The sequence below is a fragment of the Hemiscyllium ocellatum genome, chromosome 3 (genome assembly GCF_020745735.1).
Source record: "Hemiscyllium ocellatum isolate sHemOce1 chromosome 3, sHemOce1.pat.X.cur, whole genome shotgun sequence".
NCBI classification, from domain to species: Eukaryota; Metazoa; Chordata; class Chondrichthyes; order Orectolobiformes; family Hemiscylliidae; genus Hemiscyllium; species Hemiscyllium ocellatum.
This window is the reverse complement of record NC_083403.1, coordinates 127013679-127035001: the sequence shown is the minus strand read 5'-3', so window position 1 is coordinate 127035001 and position 21323 is coordinate 127013679. Positions and strand designations below refer to the sequence as shown.

Here is a 21323-nt window from a genome sequence, read left to right as displayed (position 1 = left end):
CAGTCAAATGCATGAGTTCTTGAAGATTGGTATTAAGAGGAACATTGAAGAATAGATATCAGGAAAGCTCTTATTTTGGGCATGTGACACAAACAGATGCAGTCATCGAAAAAAGGTTATGCAACACACCACATCCAGAAAACAAGACAAGACAATATGGTTGGATAACATCAAAAAGTGACTGGCCTCTATGCTGGACAGTCAGTGGAGAAAGATTGTTCAGCCCTGGGAACAAATTGACATCTCTTCTATTTCTAAATATGAAAATTTAACTGGACTGGACTGGATTAGGACCAGTGACTAAACAGGGTTGTAGCAAGGCTTTAATGTTGCAACATAGAGTATGGAGTTAGTTACAAGATATGAACCAGGCCTGCATATAAACAAACAGGAAATGACAGACAAAACTAAACGAAGGGTATAAATGACTAGGGAATAAATAGTTCTATTCTATTACTATATTGAGGTTAAGCTGTAGAGCAAGGCAGAGTCACTTTAAAAAAACATGAACAGGAGGCAAGACCATATTGCGAGAAAGCAGATATACAGACGAACCTCGGTTATCTGAACAAAATGGGTGGGCACTATTTCGTCTGGATAATTGATTATTTGGTTAATTGATTCAATACCTCTCCTCTGAGGCTCAGAATTTTCTGTTAAGACTGCTTCCTGTTCAGGAGACGAGGCAGCTGCACACCACAGCTGAGCGCGCCCCTGCCCCGCCCCAAAACTCCGTCCAACACAGCGTAAATACAATGAGTTTACATTTAGAGAAAAATAGTATGAAAAGGGAGGTGGAGTAGCACTACTTACTAGATAACTAGTAAAAAAAAAGCAGGTAGTGACATCATTGTATTGTCACTGGTCTAATATGAATGTACGAAATAGAAGCAGAAATAGATCATTCAGTTCCTCAAGTATGCTCTGCAATTCAATTAAGATTGGGGCTGATTTATTTGTGTTTTAAATTGTAATTTTCATCAACCATGATAATCTTAGATTCTCTTTTCTACTTCTGTCTAAAAGTATTTAATATTACATGCTCTGCTCTAGGGACATTGGTTTGAATCCCATCATAGCAGATGGTGAAACTTGAGTACAATTAATAAAACTGGAACTAAAAGCTAAAATAATGGTGGCCATGAAACTCTTGTTGATTGTTGTGAAAATTCATTTGGTTCACTAATATCTTTTTAGGGGGGGAAAAAAAAGAATTTACCATATTCATGAGTCTGGCCCACAGCAATGTGGTTGGCTCTTAAATGTCCTCTGAAATGGCCCAGCAAGTCACTCAGTTGTATCCAAATGCTAAGATCTCACAAAAGCAATATTGGACAGATCACACAACATAAGCCAAGTCACTGGAAACGACAATAGCACATGCAACCCTGCTGATCCTGCAAAGTCCTCTTTATGAACAGAGTCATACAGCATAGAAACAGAGCCTTTGCTCCAACCAGTCCATGCCAATCATAATCCCAAACTAAATTAGTTCCACCTGCCTGTGTTTGGCCACTGTCCCTTCAAACATTTCTTATTTGTATACTTATCCAAATATCTTTAAACCTTGTAACTGTATCCACATCCACCACCACCTCTGGAAGCTCATTCCACACCTGAACTACTGTGTCAAAAATGTTGGCCCAGACTTTTTTTAAAAAAAAAATCTTTCTCGTCTCACCTTGAAATTCCCTACCCTAGGGAAATGGCACCTGCCATTCACCTTATCTATAACTCTCATGATTTTATAAACCTCTAAGGTTTAATCTCAATCTTCTACCCTCCAGTGAAAGACATCCCAGCCTATCCTTATAACTCAAGCCCTCTATTTCTAGCAACATCTGGGGTCTGTGCTAAAGACACTGGTTAAACAACACCCTGAGGAGGTCATTCACACAGAATCATATCTTACAGATGACACCCCAGATACCACAATCACAATCCAGAGATAGCAGCGCGGCAGTGTTGACTCTAGACCCTATGAAGCCTCACATATGTATGTGCAAGGAAACCTCCTGGTAATTGACGTACCATTTATCCCTCAGCTGATGAATTAGTTTTCTTCCACATTAAACACTACTTAGAGAATGCACATAGGTCAGCAAGGACATGGAATATATGTTTTTTTGGGGGGGATTTTAATGTCCATCACCAAAATTGGCTTGGTAGCACCACTAGTGACTGCACTGGCAAAATCCTACACCACATGCCGCGCAGCAGTTCAAGAAGGCAGCTTGTCACCAACTTCAAGGGAAATTAGGCATTAGAATCCTGTGAATATATACATATATTTTAAAAATCACCCTTCAATACAACAGAAATAGAATCCATTTGGATGGAAATAAGAGATAACAACCAATCAATCACATTCATACAGTAGTCTACGGTTACACCCAGTCATGGAAGGAACGTGAAAGAAGTATGCAAACAAATCATGAAAACATTTTTTAAAAAAGTGAATTTAAATCATTAAAGTTGCTAATAAAAACGATACAGAAATTTAGGTTCTACAAGAACACAGGTTTTCTTTTAAAGCCCAGAATGCAATCGGCTCAACAAGAGAGGACTTGCTAGTAGATTCAATAATGGTGAACAAACCAAAGGGGATAGTACCATATTAGTTGTCTTCAAGTCCTCTGGAATCCTCCTGTAGCTCAAGTAGATTTGAAAATTTATGTCAAGAGTCCTCATCATTTCCTCCCTTGCCTCCTGCAGCAGTCTTGCATACATTTTATCTGGGCCTTGGGGTTTATGCACTCTCAAGCCTGCCAAAACTGCCAATACATCTTCCTCTCAATATCTACACCTACCTTCTCTATTGTAAATACAGATGCAAAGTACTCATTTAAAACCTCAGCTATGTCTTCTCGCTGCACATAGATTGCCATTTTGACCCACTCTTCCCCTTCTTATTCTCTTGTCCCTAATATACGTACAAACTGCCTTTGGATTTTCCCTAATGTTACACTTACACGTCTCCAAATGCATTTTATCCTGTAGAATTATTAAGGAAACACATACTAAATAGGGTCTTGGATGAATTTTTAAAATTTATGCTAAAGATTGTGTTTTATGCATTCGTATTGTTTGAACTTAAACTTTTAACTGCACCTCCTGTTTTTCCTTGTGATTTCCCCCCCAAAAGTCTTTGTGTACTTATTAGGCTTTTAAAGTTTCTTTCCACTTCCTGGGACTGAAAAAGTGCCACAGCTGAGGAATTTGCCTTGATTTCTCCTTGGTGTTGCAGCTATTCTCCAAGCAATGCAATTTCATGGGGCTGTTTCTATTAGCTTTTAGCTAAAAAGGTCCTGCGGTATTTCTTATGTGCCCCATAATTCTGCACTTTTTCAACTCAACTTAGGTTGAAGAGCATAAAATAGCCTTGATTTAGGACTGTTCTTTTGCTCTGGTCAATGCTGTTTTTCAACACACAGATTTTTTTTTCTTCTGGCTGCTTAAATCTGGGCTTTCACCCTGTCACCTTTGGATTTAGAGTTAAAAGCACCCAAGAACTCCTGAAAAATCCCACATTGATTTCCCAGAATTCCAACCAAAGCTCCAGATGGAATTAATTATCTTTATGACAGCAGAGATTAGTAAAATGCCCAATAAATTTAATTATCCTCAAACTGCTGTCTGAAATTCCACAGGTAAATGAAGGCCAACTTCACTTTTCAAGGCTTTCATCCTCCTGGTTCTGACCCCCTTCAGGTACAGCTGCAAATGTGTTGCTGGTCAAAGCACAGCAGGTTAGGCAGCATCTCAGGAATAGAGAATTTGACGTTTCGAGCATAAGCCCTTCATCAGGAATCACGGGTACATGTGAAATCATGTTTCTATAGTCTTAAGGTGATCTGGGAATTTCTAAATCTCAACACTTTAATTACCTTACAACTGAAATCTTCCCAAAACAAAAGGTCTTAAGGTGATATTAACAACTTCCTATTTCCATCAATCAGCTAGTTTGGTAACTTTCTCTCTGATGTGTGGTTTCTCTTACAGCAATATGGAAAACTACCCTTTATACCATCTGAAGAGGAGAGTATTTTATACGTCTCCAAATATGGTATCAAAGTCGCATCCTCTGATCAATTTGTAAGTACATTAATTCCTTCTTCTAATTTTGTTATGACACACTTACATTGTAGGGAAGAAAGATGCTCATTTTAAACCGTGATCACTTATTGTCAGCGTGTGTGATCGTGACATTCCTTTGCAATGTTTATGAATTTTTACACTTGCCCCATGCATCATTTGTTAACCACTATCCACAATTTTGTATAAAGGGTTTAAGAACTGTGCTAATTTGGGTAATTAAATAATTTTTAAAAACTTTTGGACCTCTATTTGCTAATTAATACCAACAGCCAATAAAAGACTAGTATGCGCTGACACTGCAATGCATATTCTGTCCTTATTTTGTTTAGGAAAAACTTATGTGATTGACCTCAGGACATGAAACCTTTATCAGTGTGCAGCTACCAAAACCTACATTTAACATCATCGATATTGTTCCTCATACCAAAGGTGCTGTAATTCAGGAGGCCTTCTGGTTCTGTTGCGCAGAGTTCAACATTACATAGCACCCTGAACACTTGCATGAACAGGAATGATACTTTATTTGATTTGTTAATACAATTTCCTTTCTGACTAGCTCTGCAGACGAATCATTCATGTGCATCCAATAGAGTGTCATCTATATGCTAAAGTTGCAATGTTCAGGTGTTCTTTTCTGAATTCCAACAGTCAGTTAAATGGGATGACATGACTACAATATTTTGATGGAGTGGGTGATAACAAATGAAATGTCTTAATGTTTTCTCACCAGAAACCAGTTCTTGGTTCAGTAAATCTTATAAAGTAGTGTTACATCTTCAGAAGTGATTCTTGAGAAGCATACATAGAGCATTGCAAACTTGCTATAGTATACTGTTACAAAGACACTTTCTATTTAATACTGCTTGGCGGATTTAAGTTTTGAAGGATCGTGGAAAAAGGAATTTTTCACATTTTGTGGGCATACCCAACTAGTTTCTTTAAAAGATGTGATTGTCTTTAGTGAACATTCAATGGAAATTTATTTTTAACAAGGCTTCCTAGAAATCACATGACCAGTAATAATGGCTTGCCTTACAGTAGACCCTGGTGAGGTTTGTTTTTGAACGATTAGGTTGGTGAAATTTTTCTTGGTTTAGTTGGAGAAAAGCCTGGTAAAAATTAGGTGAATTCTAAAAAAGCTTGCTGTGACCAAACTGCCTACTGTTTGCTACTATTTCTAAAGAACTCTTCTTCAGTTCACGGTGAAACCTTCTTGTTCTTTTTGCATTAGTGACTGAAAGAACATCTCAAGATTTGTACTTGGTCAGCAAGCTGTTCTACAAGAATTCAAAAACAACCAGACATGACTAGGGGTGGGTCAGTCCAGAGTTGATGGGCTGAAGCCCTCTATCTGGATTGTAAAGATTCTATGATTCTCATGACTTGACCACACGTCAGAATCTCATAGCACAGACTGTGGAATGTTCCACATTTTATTCTGGTCTTTTGGAATAATCCATTGGCCAGGGTTGTTTTTTTTTCAGAAAGCTAATCTCTTCAATTTGTTATCACTACGTTCCTGAAGAGTGAGGGTGTGTGTATGTTTTTGAAGATATTGACAGGGAGAATCGTTAGGACTTATGTTACAATGTGTGTTAACAAACTATAATACTGTAGTAAAAGTATTATTTTGCTTAAAAACCCATAATTAGATTATCAAAACTATTATGAAACCTAGATAAAGATAAAAATCACACAACACCAGGCTATAGTTCAACATCTTTATTTGTAAGCATTAGCTTTTGAGCACTGCTCCTTCATCAGGCTCCTCCACATCATAGGTTATTTAGATAAGTTATTTAATTGTTCATTTTGGTAATTAGGAAATGTATTTTTATGTTATGAAGTAGTGGTTCTAGAGCGACAGTGTATTCCTCCAGCTTCAGTTGTAACAGCACATTTAAATGTATTGTACTTAGGGCACTGCTATAAGTGGTCTAATGACTTTCCAATCACTTGACATGGATTGTCAAAGTCAGTGAATGAATCTTCCATGATATCATCTCTGCATTGCTTCACCAGCTTCTCACATTGCTTAATGCAACAGAGTCCCATTAGGTGCTCGGACCAGCTCCTTATGCTCAGGACTAAACTGATAAAATCTCGATACTTCACCTCATCCTTGCACTTAAAGCTACAAATCTCATACCCACCTCATGGCCTCCGCCCAGTGATTATTGTATACTACTTTATCCTGAAAGAAACGAGCAGAATCAAGTGATTTACCAACTGAGAAATGACTGGAGCATAATTATGGAGGATAAGGATGGTTACACTTCCTGAATCCTATAAAAGGAATGGCTTTCAACATCCTTGGGCTACTTATAGCATCACTAAACATCTGGGTTGACAGTTTACTCCTATTTTATGCACTTCTTAATTCCAGCCTCACGCTGCTATTTGGCATGATGAACAAACTGCAGATTTGCCAGGGAGGGGACTTCATTTTCCAGCCCATTTTCCATACTCCCCAATTCTTTCACCAACTTCTCTATAATTATCAGCTTCAAAATAATTACAAGAACTTACTCAATCCAAGAGTACAGGGTGAGAAGATGTTTCATCACGTGATCTGATACCTGCAATCACTTTCTCAGATACAGACACTGCATATACCTTAAAGATCCGTACAGAATTGAGAGTCTTGCATGCTGAGTTACTGGGCACGCATGTACTAAATCAAGGCCAGGGACAATGGATGACTTGTGTGCTAGCTGACTGGAAGGTCACAGATGAGTTCTGCTACAGGGGATTCAGATGAAAACATTAAAAGGCAGGCACTGTTGGGTGTGTACACATAGATGTAGGAAGCAATGGCTGATCTGTCGACTTTCTCTTACTATTGAGGAATATGGAGAAGTCCAGCAAGTTGGTTGAATGCATTGCACACTTTCCCTCTTATGCCTCTGTTCTAGCTCCCTGTAGTGGTGCAAACTCCAGAGACAGTAAAACTGCAGTCCTGATTCCTCTTGCTTCCTTCATATAATTAAGCCTGTAATTCCTGTGAAAATGGAACATCACTTTATAGTACTTGCAGACAGTTTGCAACTGTATAGACTCTTCAAAAATACTGTCAACGCAGGATCAGTTCAGTTGTTTCTGCTGCTTACAGCGATGCCCAAGCTAACAGCCTTAAGATGTCACATAAGCTGGAAGTGGCTGCTAACGCAACATACACCCCCCGTGAGAGCAACTGAGTTCACACCTGCAATCTTTGAATAACCGCTGGATGAGAAGGAATTTGTTTAGCTAACGAATTATGAAAAATCAATTAACCGCTTAAAATAGAGCTAGATCACAGAATTATTAACGTGCAGGAAGCCATTTACCCAGTGTATACACCAGCTCTCAAACTACATTATGTCCAAATGCAATTCTTTTGCCTTTTCCCCATAACTACACTGTTTCTGTGCAAAATAATTATCTAATGGATTTTTGAATGCCTCAATTGACCTTTCCTCACCAGTTACATGCAGCACATTCCAGACCAACTACACACTGTGCAAAGTACTTTTTCCCAATGTATTTATATATTTTGCAAACAGCTTTAAATCTGTGCCATCATTCCTGATTCTTTTACAAGTGGGAAATTTTAAAATTTTTGTCAAATCTCATCTGAGTTTTTAAGGATTTCTCCAATCTGTTTTCATAACTGAAATTTATTACTAGAATCATTCCTGTAATTCTCTTCCACACTCTCTACAATGTATTTACATCCTTCTTAAAATGAAGTGCCCAGAACCATATTCCCAATACAGCTGAGATCTTACTAGTGTCTTATATGTGTTCAATACAATTCTTGTTCTGTTCCTTTTTATAAAAGGTTACAATTTTGTAGTTATTTATTAAGTACTCTCCACTTGTCCTACAACTTTTAATGACATGAAAATAGTGAGTGTAGATAAGGGGTTTAAGTGGCGATAATGCATTTTTTCCTCAATTTGATGATCTGCAGCCAGTGGGGTTCCACAGGGATCGGTGCTGGGACTGCACCTGTTTACAATATATATTAATCTTTTGGAGGAAGAAGTAAATGTACTGTAGCCAAAACAGGTGGGAAGGCAAGTTGCAACAGGGATACCAGCAGTTTACAGACAGATATTGATGGCTTAAATGGGCAATGCAGCATAAAGTGTGAAAATGTGAAGTTGTTCATTTTGGAAGGGAAAACTGAAGACTTATTAAATTGAGAAAAATTGCAGAAAGCTGCAACACAAAGGACCAAGGTTGGGGTTGGGGTCGTTGGTGCACGTGTGCACATGACACAAAGCTAACACTCAGCTTGGGGTTATAGGGATGGATTGGGAGAGTAGTGAGTGTGGGTCTGGGTGGGATGCTCTTTGAAGGGTTAGTGCAGAGTCAATGGCTGTATGTCCTATTTCTGCACTGTAGGGGTTCTATGAAGCTGTAAAATGGCTAATGTAATATTACTGTTTGGGGGGAAGGAGTGGGGGGTAAAGAGTAGACAGACTATAGATTGTTAACCTGACCTCAGTTGTTGGTAAAATTTTAGAATTCATTATTAATGATGAGTATATGAAAGTGCATAGTAAAGTAGGGCTGAGTTAGCACAGCTTCGTCGGGGAAGGTCATGCCTAACAAATCTGCTTTCAATTCCTTGAAAAGCTAACCAACAAGTTAGACAAAGGACAGCTAGTTGATGTGATCTATTTGGATTTCCAGAAGGCCTTTGACAAGGTGCTGCACAGGAGGCTGCCAAATTAGATAAGAGCCCAGGTACTGACATGGAAAGAGGATTGGCTGACTGGCATAAGGCAGAGAGTAGAGATAAATGGGTCTGTTTTTGGATGGCAGCTGTGACTGGTGCAGTTCCACGGGGATCTGTGTTGGGATCATAACTATTCATGTATCCAGACAAAGGAACTGAGGGCATTTTTGCCAAATTTAAAGATGACAGAAAGATAGGTAGAGGGACAGATCATGTTCAGTATGTGGGGAGGCTGCAGAAAGACAGGGATGGGTTAGGACAGTGGGCAAAGTGGCAGCAGATGGAACATGATGTGAAAATGAGGTTATGCACTTTGGAAGAATAGAGGCATGAACTATTTTGTAATTGGAAAAAGGCTTCAGACATCAAGCAGCAAAGTGCTCTTAAGGTTAACATGCAAGTTCAGTTGGCAGTTAAGAAGACAAATGCAATGTTATCATTCATTTCAAGAGGGCTGAAATACAACAGCAGAAATGTACTACTAATGCTGTACAAGTCTCTGGTTAGACTGCATTTGTAATACTGTGAGCAGTTTTGTTTCCCATATCTAAGGAAGAATGATTCCTTGAAGGAGGTCCAAAAGTAATTTACAAGAATGATCCTTGGGAAAATTGGTTTATTATGAAGTACAGTTAAGATTTCTGGTCTGTACTCAATTGAGTTTAGAAGGATGAGAGGGGATCTGATTGAACCTTAGAGAGAGGCCTGAATAGAGTAGGCATGGAGAAGATGTTTCCATTGGTGGGAGAAACTACAACCTGAGGGTACAGCCACAGAGTGAAGAGGTGAACCTTTAGAACTGAGATGAGGAGGAATTTCTTCAGCTAGATAGTGGTTTATCTGTGAAACTCATTGCTGCAGAGGGCTGATGAGGCCAATTCCTTGAGTATTTTTAAAACACAAGATAGGTTCTTGATTGGTAAAGGGATCAAAGGATATGGGGAGAAAACAGGAGAATGGGCTTGAGAAACATATTAGCCATGATTTGGGGTGGGGGTGGGGGTGTGCGGGCGGTAATAGTTCCTATTGCACTCCTCTGAAGAACAGTGATAGTGTGGGTGCTTAATTAATGAAAGAGGAGTCATGATAGAGCATTTGTTAATTATTGAATTAGAGCTTTATTAGAGCCTTGAGCAGCCTCAATGGGTCAACCAGCCTGTCTGCTCCTTTATTCTATGGTTTTATGCTCTAACAGCACATATAGAGTAATCCTAATTTAGAATGTTTCAAATTCTCCCTTATTCTAACTCCATCTTTTAATTTACTGTTTTCTATTCTAATGCTGTGTCTCCCCTATTTTCTGCACCTTAGTCGTGCTCTAACAAGTTTTCCTGTTTATCAGACCCCAATAACCCAAGGATTTGAAGTCCTACCACCTCCTGCACTAAATGTGTATCCATTATTCATCTGTCTTATACAATTTCGGTACTCGAATGCAAGCAATAGTGATCCAGAGATCACTGTTTTTGAAATCATGTTGTTGCTTTTCCACTTGGCTTCCTAAATTCTGACTGCAAGGCCACAAACCCCTTCCTCCTTCGGACACTGGTATCACACCTTCTGATCACTCCGCCTCAGAAGAATGTTCTGCAGCTGCTCAGTGGCAGTTTTTGCCCTTGGACCAGGAAGACAATATACCATTCTGTCCATGGCTGTCGAAATACATCTTTAATTCAATAATTAATGAATCCTCTGTCATTACTAGTCTTTCATTCTTCTTTCTTTCTGTACAATTAAGCACTCTAGTTGCACTCCTCTGAAGAACTGTTATTTCCCCCCCCCCCCCCATTTCAATATCCAGGATGAAACCCTAATTAGCAAGCAAAATCACTTAGGGGACCCATTCCTTACTTGCCTGCATACCCCAACTTGCAGTACAACCCCCTTCCAAAACATGCTTCCTATCTGCCTTATAGATGCATTACAGTCATTTATTTCAGTGGCTGTTAGAGTTCAAAGTTTGAGCTCACTTTTTTGCTGTCACTGACACTTTCTTGCAGTCACTGACACTTTCTGCACAGTGCTCATTTAAGTCATGTTGATGACTCCTTATATACCACAAGATGGGCTTTTTGCATGATTTTAGCTGCCATACCTTACGCATAGATTATAATGGAAATTAGAAATACCCATCAGTCAACTCCTCCACCAATGTTTATAAATTGGATTTTTAAGGGCAAGAACCACCAATTGCTATAGGGTAAAAATGTTTTTTTAAAAATGCTAAAAAGACCAGCTCCATCCCTTCCTCACCTACTTCCCAGCACTTCAGTTAAATACATACAAATTAATATTTTTAGAAAAGATCAAAATTTGATTAACTCATTGAATGTCTTATACTCCTCTGAATGTGTTCTAAAACTAAACAATTACTTTATCCTGTTGCAGAAAAAAAAACAACTCAAGCTAGCTTCCTTAACTAACTACAACTGTTCCACAGTGAATAGTTTGTGTATCACTTCTGATGTTCCCGGCTCCTGAATTTAAACAGCAACTTTCAGTTAAAAGTTGAACATAAATAAATTTAGATTCTTAGAGAGAGATTAAAGATCATCTCAACTCCAGACTCTGATTGGGAAGAAATGTTATTATGAGATGTAAGGCAGTTGGCATACATGGCAAAAATATTTTAAAAATATTGTTGTTAGAGTTTTAAAAGTTAGCAGAGTTGGCTTGATGGGCTAAATTACTTCTATTTCTGCATTCTTCTCAAACATTGCCCTGTGTCAGATCATTGATTTAATTAAATACACTAATTATTCTAGTCACTTAACATAAAATTCCATTTCCTCAGTCATCCAAATGCAGGTAAAGTAAGAAATTCTACTAACCTTTTTTTGTCTTTTGGCAGGACATTTTGCACAGACATCCACTTTATTTGATAGTGAGAATGATCTGTTATGATGATGGTTTAGGAATGGGAAAAAGTCTCCTTGCTTTAAAAACGACCGATGCAAACCAGAATGAATATAGTATCTGCGTGTATCAGTGCAATAGCTTGGTGAGAAATGAATCTTTAATTTTATATTTGATTTTATAATATTTTCAAGAGTGGTTTGGTATTTTAATTGCAGAACCACAGGTTTCATTTGCCACTAACAGGTAAAAGTTATTGATATACCATATTCATTAGACAGGTGACTAAAGTGTGCAATTTGAAATTAGGGAAACCAACCACAAATGACCCTGAAATGTCAAAATCTATAAGAGAGGGGTTCCCATAAGAGTCAGTTGAATACTGAATGCTTTTGCATTCATTCATTGCCCACAAATGGCTCCCGAGCTGAAAAGCAATCATGGACAATCCCAAAAGGATTCTATACAGTATAAAAGTTGACTTTATCCTGACATTATGCCTTAGACTTTTACTTCTAACCATTTCATATCACTTCCTTCTTTTCCTCTATGATAAGTTATGTCTCTAATCACACAGAATCTGAATTTCCATTTTACTTATGTGCACATTTTTACTGTTGTTTCAAACTGGAATCTGATTTATTTTGGGTTTTTTTTCTCTCATCCAGATATGCCATGTGTCATTTCTGCTCTTCTATTATTAATTTTGCACCTGCCTTCTACCTTCTTTTAAGTCACAACCCAAGTAGTAGGCATCGCTGCCTTCCTAATTTGGGCTTTACAAATGAAGCATAGTTAGTGTTTTTGTATTTTCTGATGGACCAATTGAAGCACTTATTGCTGCCTCCTTATAAGAAGCAATCTCAATAGTCCAGCCCCTCTTAACCAGAGTGCCAACTAGGATGCTAACTTCCATAGGTTCTGTTCACCTAATGCTAGCAAATTAAAAGTCATGAGCCCATTTTCAATATTTTTACCTGAGTAAGTCAAAATCTTACTGTGAATATTGAAGTGATATTCTGCCTGTAACTGTAACTTGTATCAGTATTTGGAACACTATAGATATAGAGGCTTCATGGGGGCATCTTCACAATTTGTTCTACTCACTTATTCCTCTGAGATATATTTTACTGTCTCACTTCCTTCAATCAACACCACATATCTTTATCAAAGAAGAGAATGTTGGCAGAACTCAACAGGAGTGGCAGCATCTATAAAGAGAAAAACAGAGTCTGATGCTGTCAGGTTTCCTCAGCATTCTGTTTTGAAATTCACAGCATTCTGCTTTGATCCAACTCCTATGCTCCAGGTTACTTTAGCCTCTGCATCTAATGACAACTGATCCCATTGAATTGTTTATTTTGGCTTTCTTTGTCCCATGTTATGAATTCACTCTTCTTCCTGATACATGATTATAAATCCAACCTTAAATTCATTGCCTCAAAGATAATGTGAGAAACTCTGAATTAATCCACCCTAGCTCTGTCAAGCATTTAGCTAAAAAGAGGACTCCAGAGATAATGGTTTGGGAGGATAAAGTGAAGTGATCACACAATCCCTAGTGTGGAATCCGGTCATTTGGCCCGTTGAGGCTACACTGACCCTCTGATGACCATCCCACCCCCAACCAACCCCACCACTAACCCTGCACTAATCCAAGTAGCCTGCATATCCTATGGAGCAATTTGATATGGCCAAACCACCTAATCAGCACATCTTTGGACTGCGGGAGGAAACCGGAGCAGCCGGAGGAAACCCATGCAGACAATCACCTGAGACTGGAATCAAACTTGAGTCTCTAGCGCTGAGGCATCAGTGCTAACCACTGAGCCACCATATTGGCCACCTTTTAAGTATATGATTGGCGAGGCAAGAGTCGAACCCAGTGAGTGCACTGCCACTGAGCTCGACAGATGAAAATCAAAGCATAAGATGTTTCTAATTGTTTATATCTGTAACTATGCATGAGAAGTAATCGTAAGATCAAATAAAATTATCCAATCACCAAAAATGCACTGTTATGAGTAATCCAATCCTTCTGTTTTTCAGGAACAAGCTCAAACAATCTGCAAAGTTCTATCCACTGCTTTTGATTCAGCACTTTCCTCGGAGAAATCCTGACAATTATTCTCTTAACAATATATTTGGATTCATTGTTATTTACCTTGTTTTAACTACCTTCATCTACTATTGTTGCCTTAGATTTATGAACTAAGTGTAACAAATTCTTAAGTTTGAAGATGTCTGCGTTTCAATATTTTCAATAAATTGAGAAATAATTGTCTGTTAGTACTGTGCAGGCTTATAGTTTTATCAAAGTCTGTTATTGATCTACATCATTATTTCAATTACAGTTCAAACATCCCCATACCTCCTTGAAACTGCCTTAGGTTTACTGCAAGACTTAATAAAGGTTTCAGAAATATGTAAACCTGTAGCAACCATGAAGCATTGCTTTGTAGAGAGATATTTCTTCAATATCAGGCCAATAATACATTGCTTGGCTAATTTTTGCATTTTATAATGCTCAATGTGTATATATATCTCATACTAACAGTAGCAATTTAAATGAACAAGTCTCGATGATGTACATTTTCAAGCCAAATATATTTAACAAAGAATGGGCAGGTCAGTACACTTTCTAAACACCATTGCAATTCTTGCCCTTTCAAATTAGCAATGCAATGCAGTAACATCCTTTTATTCACACAAGTAAAAGAGACAGTTAGTTTTCTATTTGTACTCTGATTTTTCCCTGTGTTATACTTCCCATTAACTCCATTTCCAGATCATAGTCACAGCCATACAACAGAGCAACAGACTCTTCAGTCCAAACAGTCCATGCTGACCATAATCACAAACTAAACTAGTCCCATCTCCCCACGCTTGGCCTATATCACTTCAAACATTACATTCATGTACTTATCCAATGTCTTTTAAACCTTGTAAATGTACATCCACCACTTCCTCTTAAAGTTCATTCCACACTAAAAATAAAAATTGCCCCTCATTGTTTTTAAAGTATTTCTCCTCTCACTTTAAAAAGTATGTCTCTCAATCTTGAATTCCTCCAGTCTAAGGAAAAGACACCTGCCATTCACCTTATCTATACACCTCATGACTTTAAAAGTCTCTATGATAACCCTCAACTTCATATGCTCTAATGAAAAATGTTCCAGCTTTTTCAACATCTCCTTACAACTCAAACCCTCCATTCTTGGCAACATCTTGGTAAATCTCTTCTGAAACAGAGTCAGAGGTGTACAGCACAGAAACAGACCCTTCGGTCCAACCCGTCCATGCCGACCAGATATCCCAACCCAATCTAGTCCCACCTGCCAGCACCTGGCCCATATCCCTCCAAACCTTTCCTGTTTAAATACCCATCCAGATACCTTTTAAATGTTGCAATTGTACCAGCCTCCACCACTTCCTCTGACAGCTCATTCCATACATGTACCACCCTCTGTGTGAAAAAGTTGTCCCTTAGGTCTCTTTTATATCGTTCCCCTCACCGTAAACCTATGCCCTCTAGTTCTGGACTCCCCCACCCCAGAGAAAAGACTTTGTCTATTTATCCTATCCATGCCCCTCATAATTTTGTAAACCTCTATAAGGTCACCCCTCAGCCTCAGATACTCCAGGCAAAACAGCCCCAGCCTGTTCAACCTCTCCCTACAGTTCAAATCCTCCAACCCTGGCAACATCCTTGTAAATCTTTTCTGAACCCTTTCATGTTTCACAACATCTTTCCGATACGAAGGAAACCAGAATTGCACGCAATATTCCGACAGTGGCCTAACCAATGTCCTGTACAACTGCAGCATGACCTCTCAACTCCTGTGCTCAATATTCTGACCAATAAAAGAAAGCATACCAACTGCCTTCTTCACTATCCTGTATAGCTGCGACTATACTTTCAAGAAACTATGAACCTGCACTCCAAGGTCTCTATCAGTAACACTCCCTAGGACCTTACCATTAAGTGTGTAAGTCCTGCTAAGATTTGCTTTCCCAAAATGTAGCATCTCACATTTATCTAAATTAAACTCCTCTGCCACTTTTTAGCCCATTGGCCCATCTGATCAAGATCCCGTTGTATTCTGAGAGAACCTTCTTCGCTGTCCTCTACACCTCCAATTTTGGTGTCATCTGCAAACATTTCTAACTGTACCTCTTATGCTCGCATCCAAATCATTTATATAAATGATGAAAAGTAGTGAACCCAGCACTGATCCTTGTGGTACTCCGCTGGTCACAGGCCTCCAATCTGAAAAACAACCCTCCACCACCGCCCTCTGTCTTCTACCTTTGAGCCAGTTCTGTATCCAAATGGCTAGTTCTCCCTGTACTCCGAGAGATCTAACCTTGCTAACCAGTCTCCCAAGGGCAACCTTGTTGAACACCTTACTGAAGTCCATATAGATCACATCTACTGCTCTGCCCTCTTCAATCCTCTGTTACTTCAAAAAACTCAAATCAAGTTTGTGAGACACTGTTTCCCACGCACAAAGCCATGTTGACTATCCCTAATCAATCCTTGCCTTTCCAAATACATGTACATCCTGTCCCCCAGAATTTCTTCCAACAACTTGCCCACTGCCCATCAGGCTCACTGGTACATAGTTCCCTGGCATGTCCTTACCACCCTTCTTAAACAGTGGCACCAAGTTAGCCAACTTCTAGTTTTCAGGCACCTCACCTGTCACCATCGATGATACAAATATCTTAGCAAGAGGCCCAGCAATCACTTGCCAAGCTTCCCACAGAGTTCGAGGGTACACCTGATCAGGTCCTGGGGATTTGTCCACTTTTATCCATTTCAAGACATCCAGCACTTCCTCCTCTTTAATATGGACATATTTCAAGATGTCACCAAATATTTTCTTACATTCTATATCTTCTATGTCCTTTTCCACAGTAAATGGTGATGCAAAATACTCGTTTACTATCTCCCTCATTTTCTGCAGCTCCACACAAAGGCCGCCTTAATGATCTTTGAGAAACTCTATTCTCTACCTAGTTACCCTTTTGTCCTTAATGTATTTGTAAAAACCCTTTGGATTCTCCTTAATTCTATTTGCCAAAGCTATCTCATGTCCCCTTTTTGCCCTCCTGATTCCCCTCTTAAGTATACTCCTACTGCCTTTATGCTCTTCTAAGGACGCACTTGATCTATCCTGTCTATACCTGACATATGCTTCCTTCTTTTTCTTAATCAAACGCTCAATTTCTTTAGTCATCCAGCATTCCCTATACCTACCAGCCTTTCCTTTCACCCTAACAGGAATATACTTTCTTTGGACTCCTGTTATCTCATTTCTGAAGGCTTCCCATTTTCCAGCCATCCCTTTACCTGCAAACATCTGCACCCAATCAACTTTAGAAAGTCCTTGCCTAATACCATCAAAATTGGCCTTCCTCCAATTTAGAACTTCAACTTTAGGTCTGGTCTATCCTTTTCCATCAGTATTTTAAAACTAATAGAATCTCCTGCTTATTAATATTTTTTCTCCAACAGGGCAACCAGAACTGAACACAGTACTCCAGAAGAGGCCTCAAGTCCTATACAACCTCAAAATAACACCCCGACTGCTACACTCAAAAAGTCTGAGCAATGAAGGCAATCGTGCTAAATGCCTTCTTAATCATCCTGTTTAAAGAATTATGTACCGGAACCCCAAGCTCCAACACGACCCAAGGCCCTACTTTGAATTGTATAATTCCTGAAACAAACAATACCTCATATGTATTCAAACTAAACTCAATCTGCCACTCTTCAGCCCATTGACCCAAACTGAGCAAGATCTCCGTAATCCTAGATAACTTCCTTCACTATCCACCGTACCATCAATTTTGGTGTTATCTACAAACTTACTGTGCCTTCTATATTCTCATCTAAATCATTCATATAAATGACAAAGAAAAATGGATCTAGCACAGATCCCTGTGGAACACCACTTAAAGAAGGCAATTATGTTTTTGTCTTTACAATTTGTTAGAAATTGTAGACAAGTGAACTGTGGCTTTTTTTAATATTTGCAAAAATTGAAAGTCAAATTTTAGAGACTTATTTTGTTTTGCTGCTGAAAATAAATTTTCAGCCACCGATTTCAGATTTTATCTCCAAAATGTACTGAACAAAAAGAAAAGCTCTTATAAACCATTATTCCCAGCCCGGAAACCTTTATTGACTCAGTATAAAATTCAACACATGCAATGAATTAAATTTTACTGATTTTCATTTTACCTAGACATAGAAAACTTTGTGGAAGTAGTTGAAATTCAGTGATACTTTATTGTCTGAGGCTGAATTTTAGTAAGAAAAAGATTGAAAAAAACATGCTGGTGGTGATCATCTTCTGGGATTCTACTGAAGTGCATAGTACTTTTTCCCATTTTCCTCATTTGGGTTATGTAAATTCTTTAAGCTGATGCCATTTCAAATGGAATTATATTCAAAAAATATTTCATACCTTTTACCTTTAACTAACTTCAAAACTTATATAGTCTGAACTTAGTGCTAAAAGTGCAGAATATGAAAGTTTCTTCCCATCCTATAAATCAAAAGAACTGAACAGGAGAGGAAATTTCATGGGCAATTAAGTGGATAACTATACATCTGTCTCACAAATTTAAACTTTAATGGAATTTATCTCTACCAAATCTATTGATTCTCAAAATGATTGTTAACAATTGGAGCAGCCTTTCTGCAGAAGATGGATATTTAAATACACATTTTCGAACTTCAGACTTTGTACAGTATTTCATCAGATGCTCACTATTCCTTCACAAATAGTGAAATCATTAGGCCTCATCTTCAAAATTTGTACAGACGACCTGCATTGCTGAAGCAGGCTTTGCTTTAATAATTGTTTATTACATTTCTGGATGAATTCCAATGTTAAACTGGGATATACAATACATTATACATGCTAATTGTCAAATCAATGCAATGAAATGCAAAAGTATTATAGGATTTAACATTTACAATATATCTATATATACAGTTGCTCTGCAACAATCACCTTAGCTTGTCATTATTTGTATCCATTTTACATCATGTCTCAGTCAGGATTTCTTTCTGCTCCAAGTACCCCTCTCAGATGACAACAGTAGGTGGCACCAATTATCCTGCCTAGAGATTTTTATGGTCCTTTTAACAAATCATAGAAAGCAGTAATCCTGAATGATGTCAACATCTTCAGTATTGATTCACATTAGATACAAGAATTAGTAAGTTCTATTTTAGTCGATAATTACAGCCAAATTTAGTTGAGAGGTTACAAATTTAAAGTTTGCTGCTAACCCAAAATATTTGTCAAATATTTCATTCCTATGCATTAGAAGCCAGACTAACACATTTTAAAAAAAGAACATGGCCACTTGTGTAACAAATCCAAAACTCTAAAAGACTAGATTTCCAATAACAGGCCAATAATACCATTGCAAAAAAGTATTTGAGATGAAAGTTGACTACAAATGATTTGTACTAAATGTATACCATTTTTCATTTATTTTTCTTGATGAACAATTTCAAAATTCTGTTCTTAGTAATAAAAAGAATCAACATCAATTCTACGCAGAACTTTAAAAAATAAAGACGTCTGCAACAAATTTTGAATATTTTTGGAAACTGATTTAGCTATTTAAACCCTATACTGGTTAAACCATTCAACGCAACAAAATACAGACTATTCGAAATGCAAAGAGGACCCCGAATAACCAAATTTGAATTTCTGTCACCAACTGGTCTCTTTTGATAAACAGCCCTGGGATATCAGTACTGTTCATTAGCTGCCTTTTGAAATTATTATTTACAATACTAGGCCCCTTTGTTCATGAATGAAGTTGGAAAAGTTTAACTTGCAATGGGAATTACAGCATTTAAATAAAGGTAAATCTGGAAACAGTGGTACTCTTAGATTCATAGCAATATTTTAAGGCCTTAAGAAAATTATGAAGTTCAGCATGCTTTATAAATTCAATACCTGATTTATGGAATCTATATCATAACATTGATCAGTACTAGTGTTCTCCAGCTTTTCTCCATTGTTAATGCTACATTTTTGCAATATATTGTGATCTTCAGTATGTTTGTGACAGTTACTAACATAACATTGTCACTGTACATGAACAATTAGCATTCGTTTCATTCCCAAGTACCTACATGCACCATTGCAAATTTACGGACTTGAGAAGTCCATTTATAACTAATCTCCAGTTGTACTGAAAGTGCAAATAGTTTAATGAATATATATTTAAAACTAGTTACTTATAACATCCTCCAGTTAAGAAGTGATTTGTCTATTGAGCTAAACACGGATGTTTTCCTTGCCATTTGCTGGTATGATACCATGCTCCAAATTGTTTTCTCTTCAACGTCCTAAAGGATGCTCAGTCAGAAATGAAGTGCACAAATGTCACAGGGAATACACCCCTTCGCTTCGGGTCTCCTTCAATGTGACCAATCTACAAAAAAAAAATCAAATCATTGAGTTTACTCAAATAACAGTGCACAGGATAATAGCTGCTTTTCTGCTTTCATTAAACAATAAAATACCAGGCAGTAAATTTAAAGTTTATAATCTAACAAAGAATGATAGTGTTGTTGAAAATTAACAAAGTTAGTAACGTTCTTGATATGCATTCTAAATTTACATATGCAAGCTTGTTTTGAGGAGCATTATTCAATTTTTATTTAATAGTCCAAGGGCAAACACACTCCAAATCCATGGTATGGGTTTCTTAGCAGTGTATGTGCATTTAGTATCACTGTTTATATTCAAGAACCTGGATGAAATATTTAGTTCAATGCACATTATAGAATAATACACTACAAATAAAACTAATAATGCAAGTTTGACACTTGCCCAATGACACTGCAATATCTATGATTTGATTAAAGCATTATCATATGTATTCAATTACAGGAGTACAAGAGTGCAGTGCAATATCACCACCCACAGCGCCATCTGAGGTATGAAGGTACCTAGGTACAAAAGCAAGTTCCAAGATGTAACATAGAAAAACAAAGTTAAAAGTATAGCTTTACCGTTGTTCTTCGTATAAGTAGGAATATAAAGAAATAAAGTTAAATGCTATTGCGTTCAAGGGTTCGGTCTCCTCCATTTCGACCCTCTCTTTGGGAAATCTCGAGCTTCCTGCTCTTGATGCCTGGATATCTCCCCCACCAATACTTTGGGCTCGTTCTGACCATGTTGGGCTCAGGCCCATAGCCACTTCCATGCACCTGAACTCCAGCTGACACTAGCCCTCTAACATACAGATTATAAACCACATAATGTGAGATCATAACTTTCATTTCTTCTTTTCATCCAAATCATCTGTTTTCAATCCCTCTACTTGCTTGACAAAATATCCTCAATCAATAATGGTAAGATTACCCTTCACTTCAAAAAGAAGTTAACATGAGGCAGGAGGCAACAGAGTGTAGAAGGGTACAGCAGGGTTGTCATTGATGCCTAACACCACCCTGGTTTCAAAGGGACACAGTGCATGGCTATGTTTAATATCACAAAGCTGTATTTGTAGGGTCTGGGGGTTAAGTGGGGAAGGTGAGCCATTAAATAAACAGGTTGGGTGGAAAATGTCAGCAAGATCAAAGCTGATCAAGATA

At 38.0% G+C, this 21323-nt stretch overlaps 2 protein-coding genes across 5 annotated transcripts in view; one reads left to right on the top strand and one right to left on the bottom strand.

Annotated features, from left to right (window-relative positions):
• itgb1bp1 (integrin beta 1 binding protein 1) overlaps positions 1 to 13972 on the top strand; it is a 36960-nt gene extending 22988 nt beyond the window's left edge. For all 3 annotated transcript variants that reach the window (XM_060821760.1, XM_060821755.1, XM_060821759.1), the window contains 3 exons: positions 4003 to 4095; positions 11679 to 11828; positions 13733 to 13972. In XM_060821760.1, coding sequence (XP_060677743.1) covers positions 4003 to 4095; positions 11679 to 11828; positions 13733 to 13804 — 315 coding nt within the window. In that variant the 3' untranslated portion in view covers positions 13805 to 13972. The remainder of the gene's footprint in view (positions 1 to 4002; positions 4096 to 11678; positions 11829 to 13732) is intronic.
• Positions 13973 to 17961: 3989 nt separating this feature from the next.
• The window catches only part of asap2a (ArfGAP with SH3 domain, ankyrin repeat and PH domain 2a), a 197836-nt gene continuing 194474 nt past the window's right edge, over positions 17962 to 21323 (bottom strand). For both annotated transcript variants that reach the window (XM_060853322.1, XM_060853332.1), the window contains exon 28: positions 17962 to 20155. In XM_060853322.1, coding sequence (XP_060709305.1) covers positions 20081 to 20155 — 75 coding nt within the window. In that variant the 3' untranslated portion in view covers positions 17962 to 20080. The remainder of the gene's footprint in view (positions 20156 to 21323) is intronic.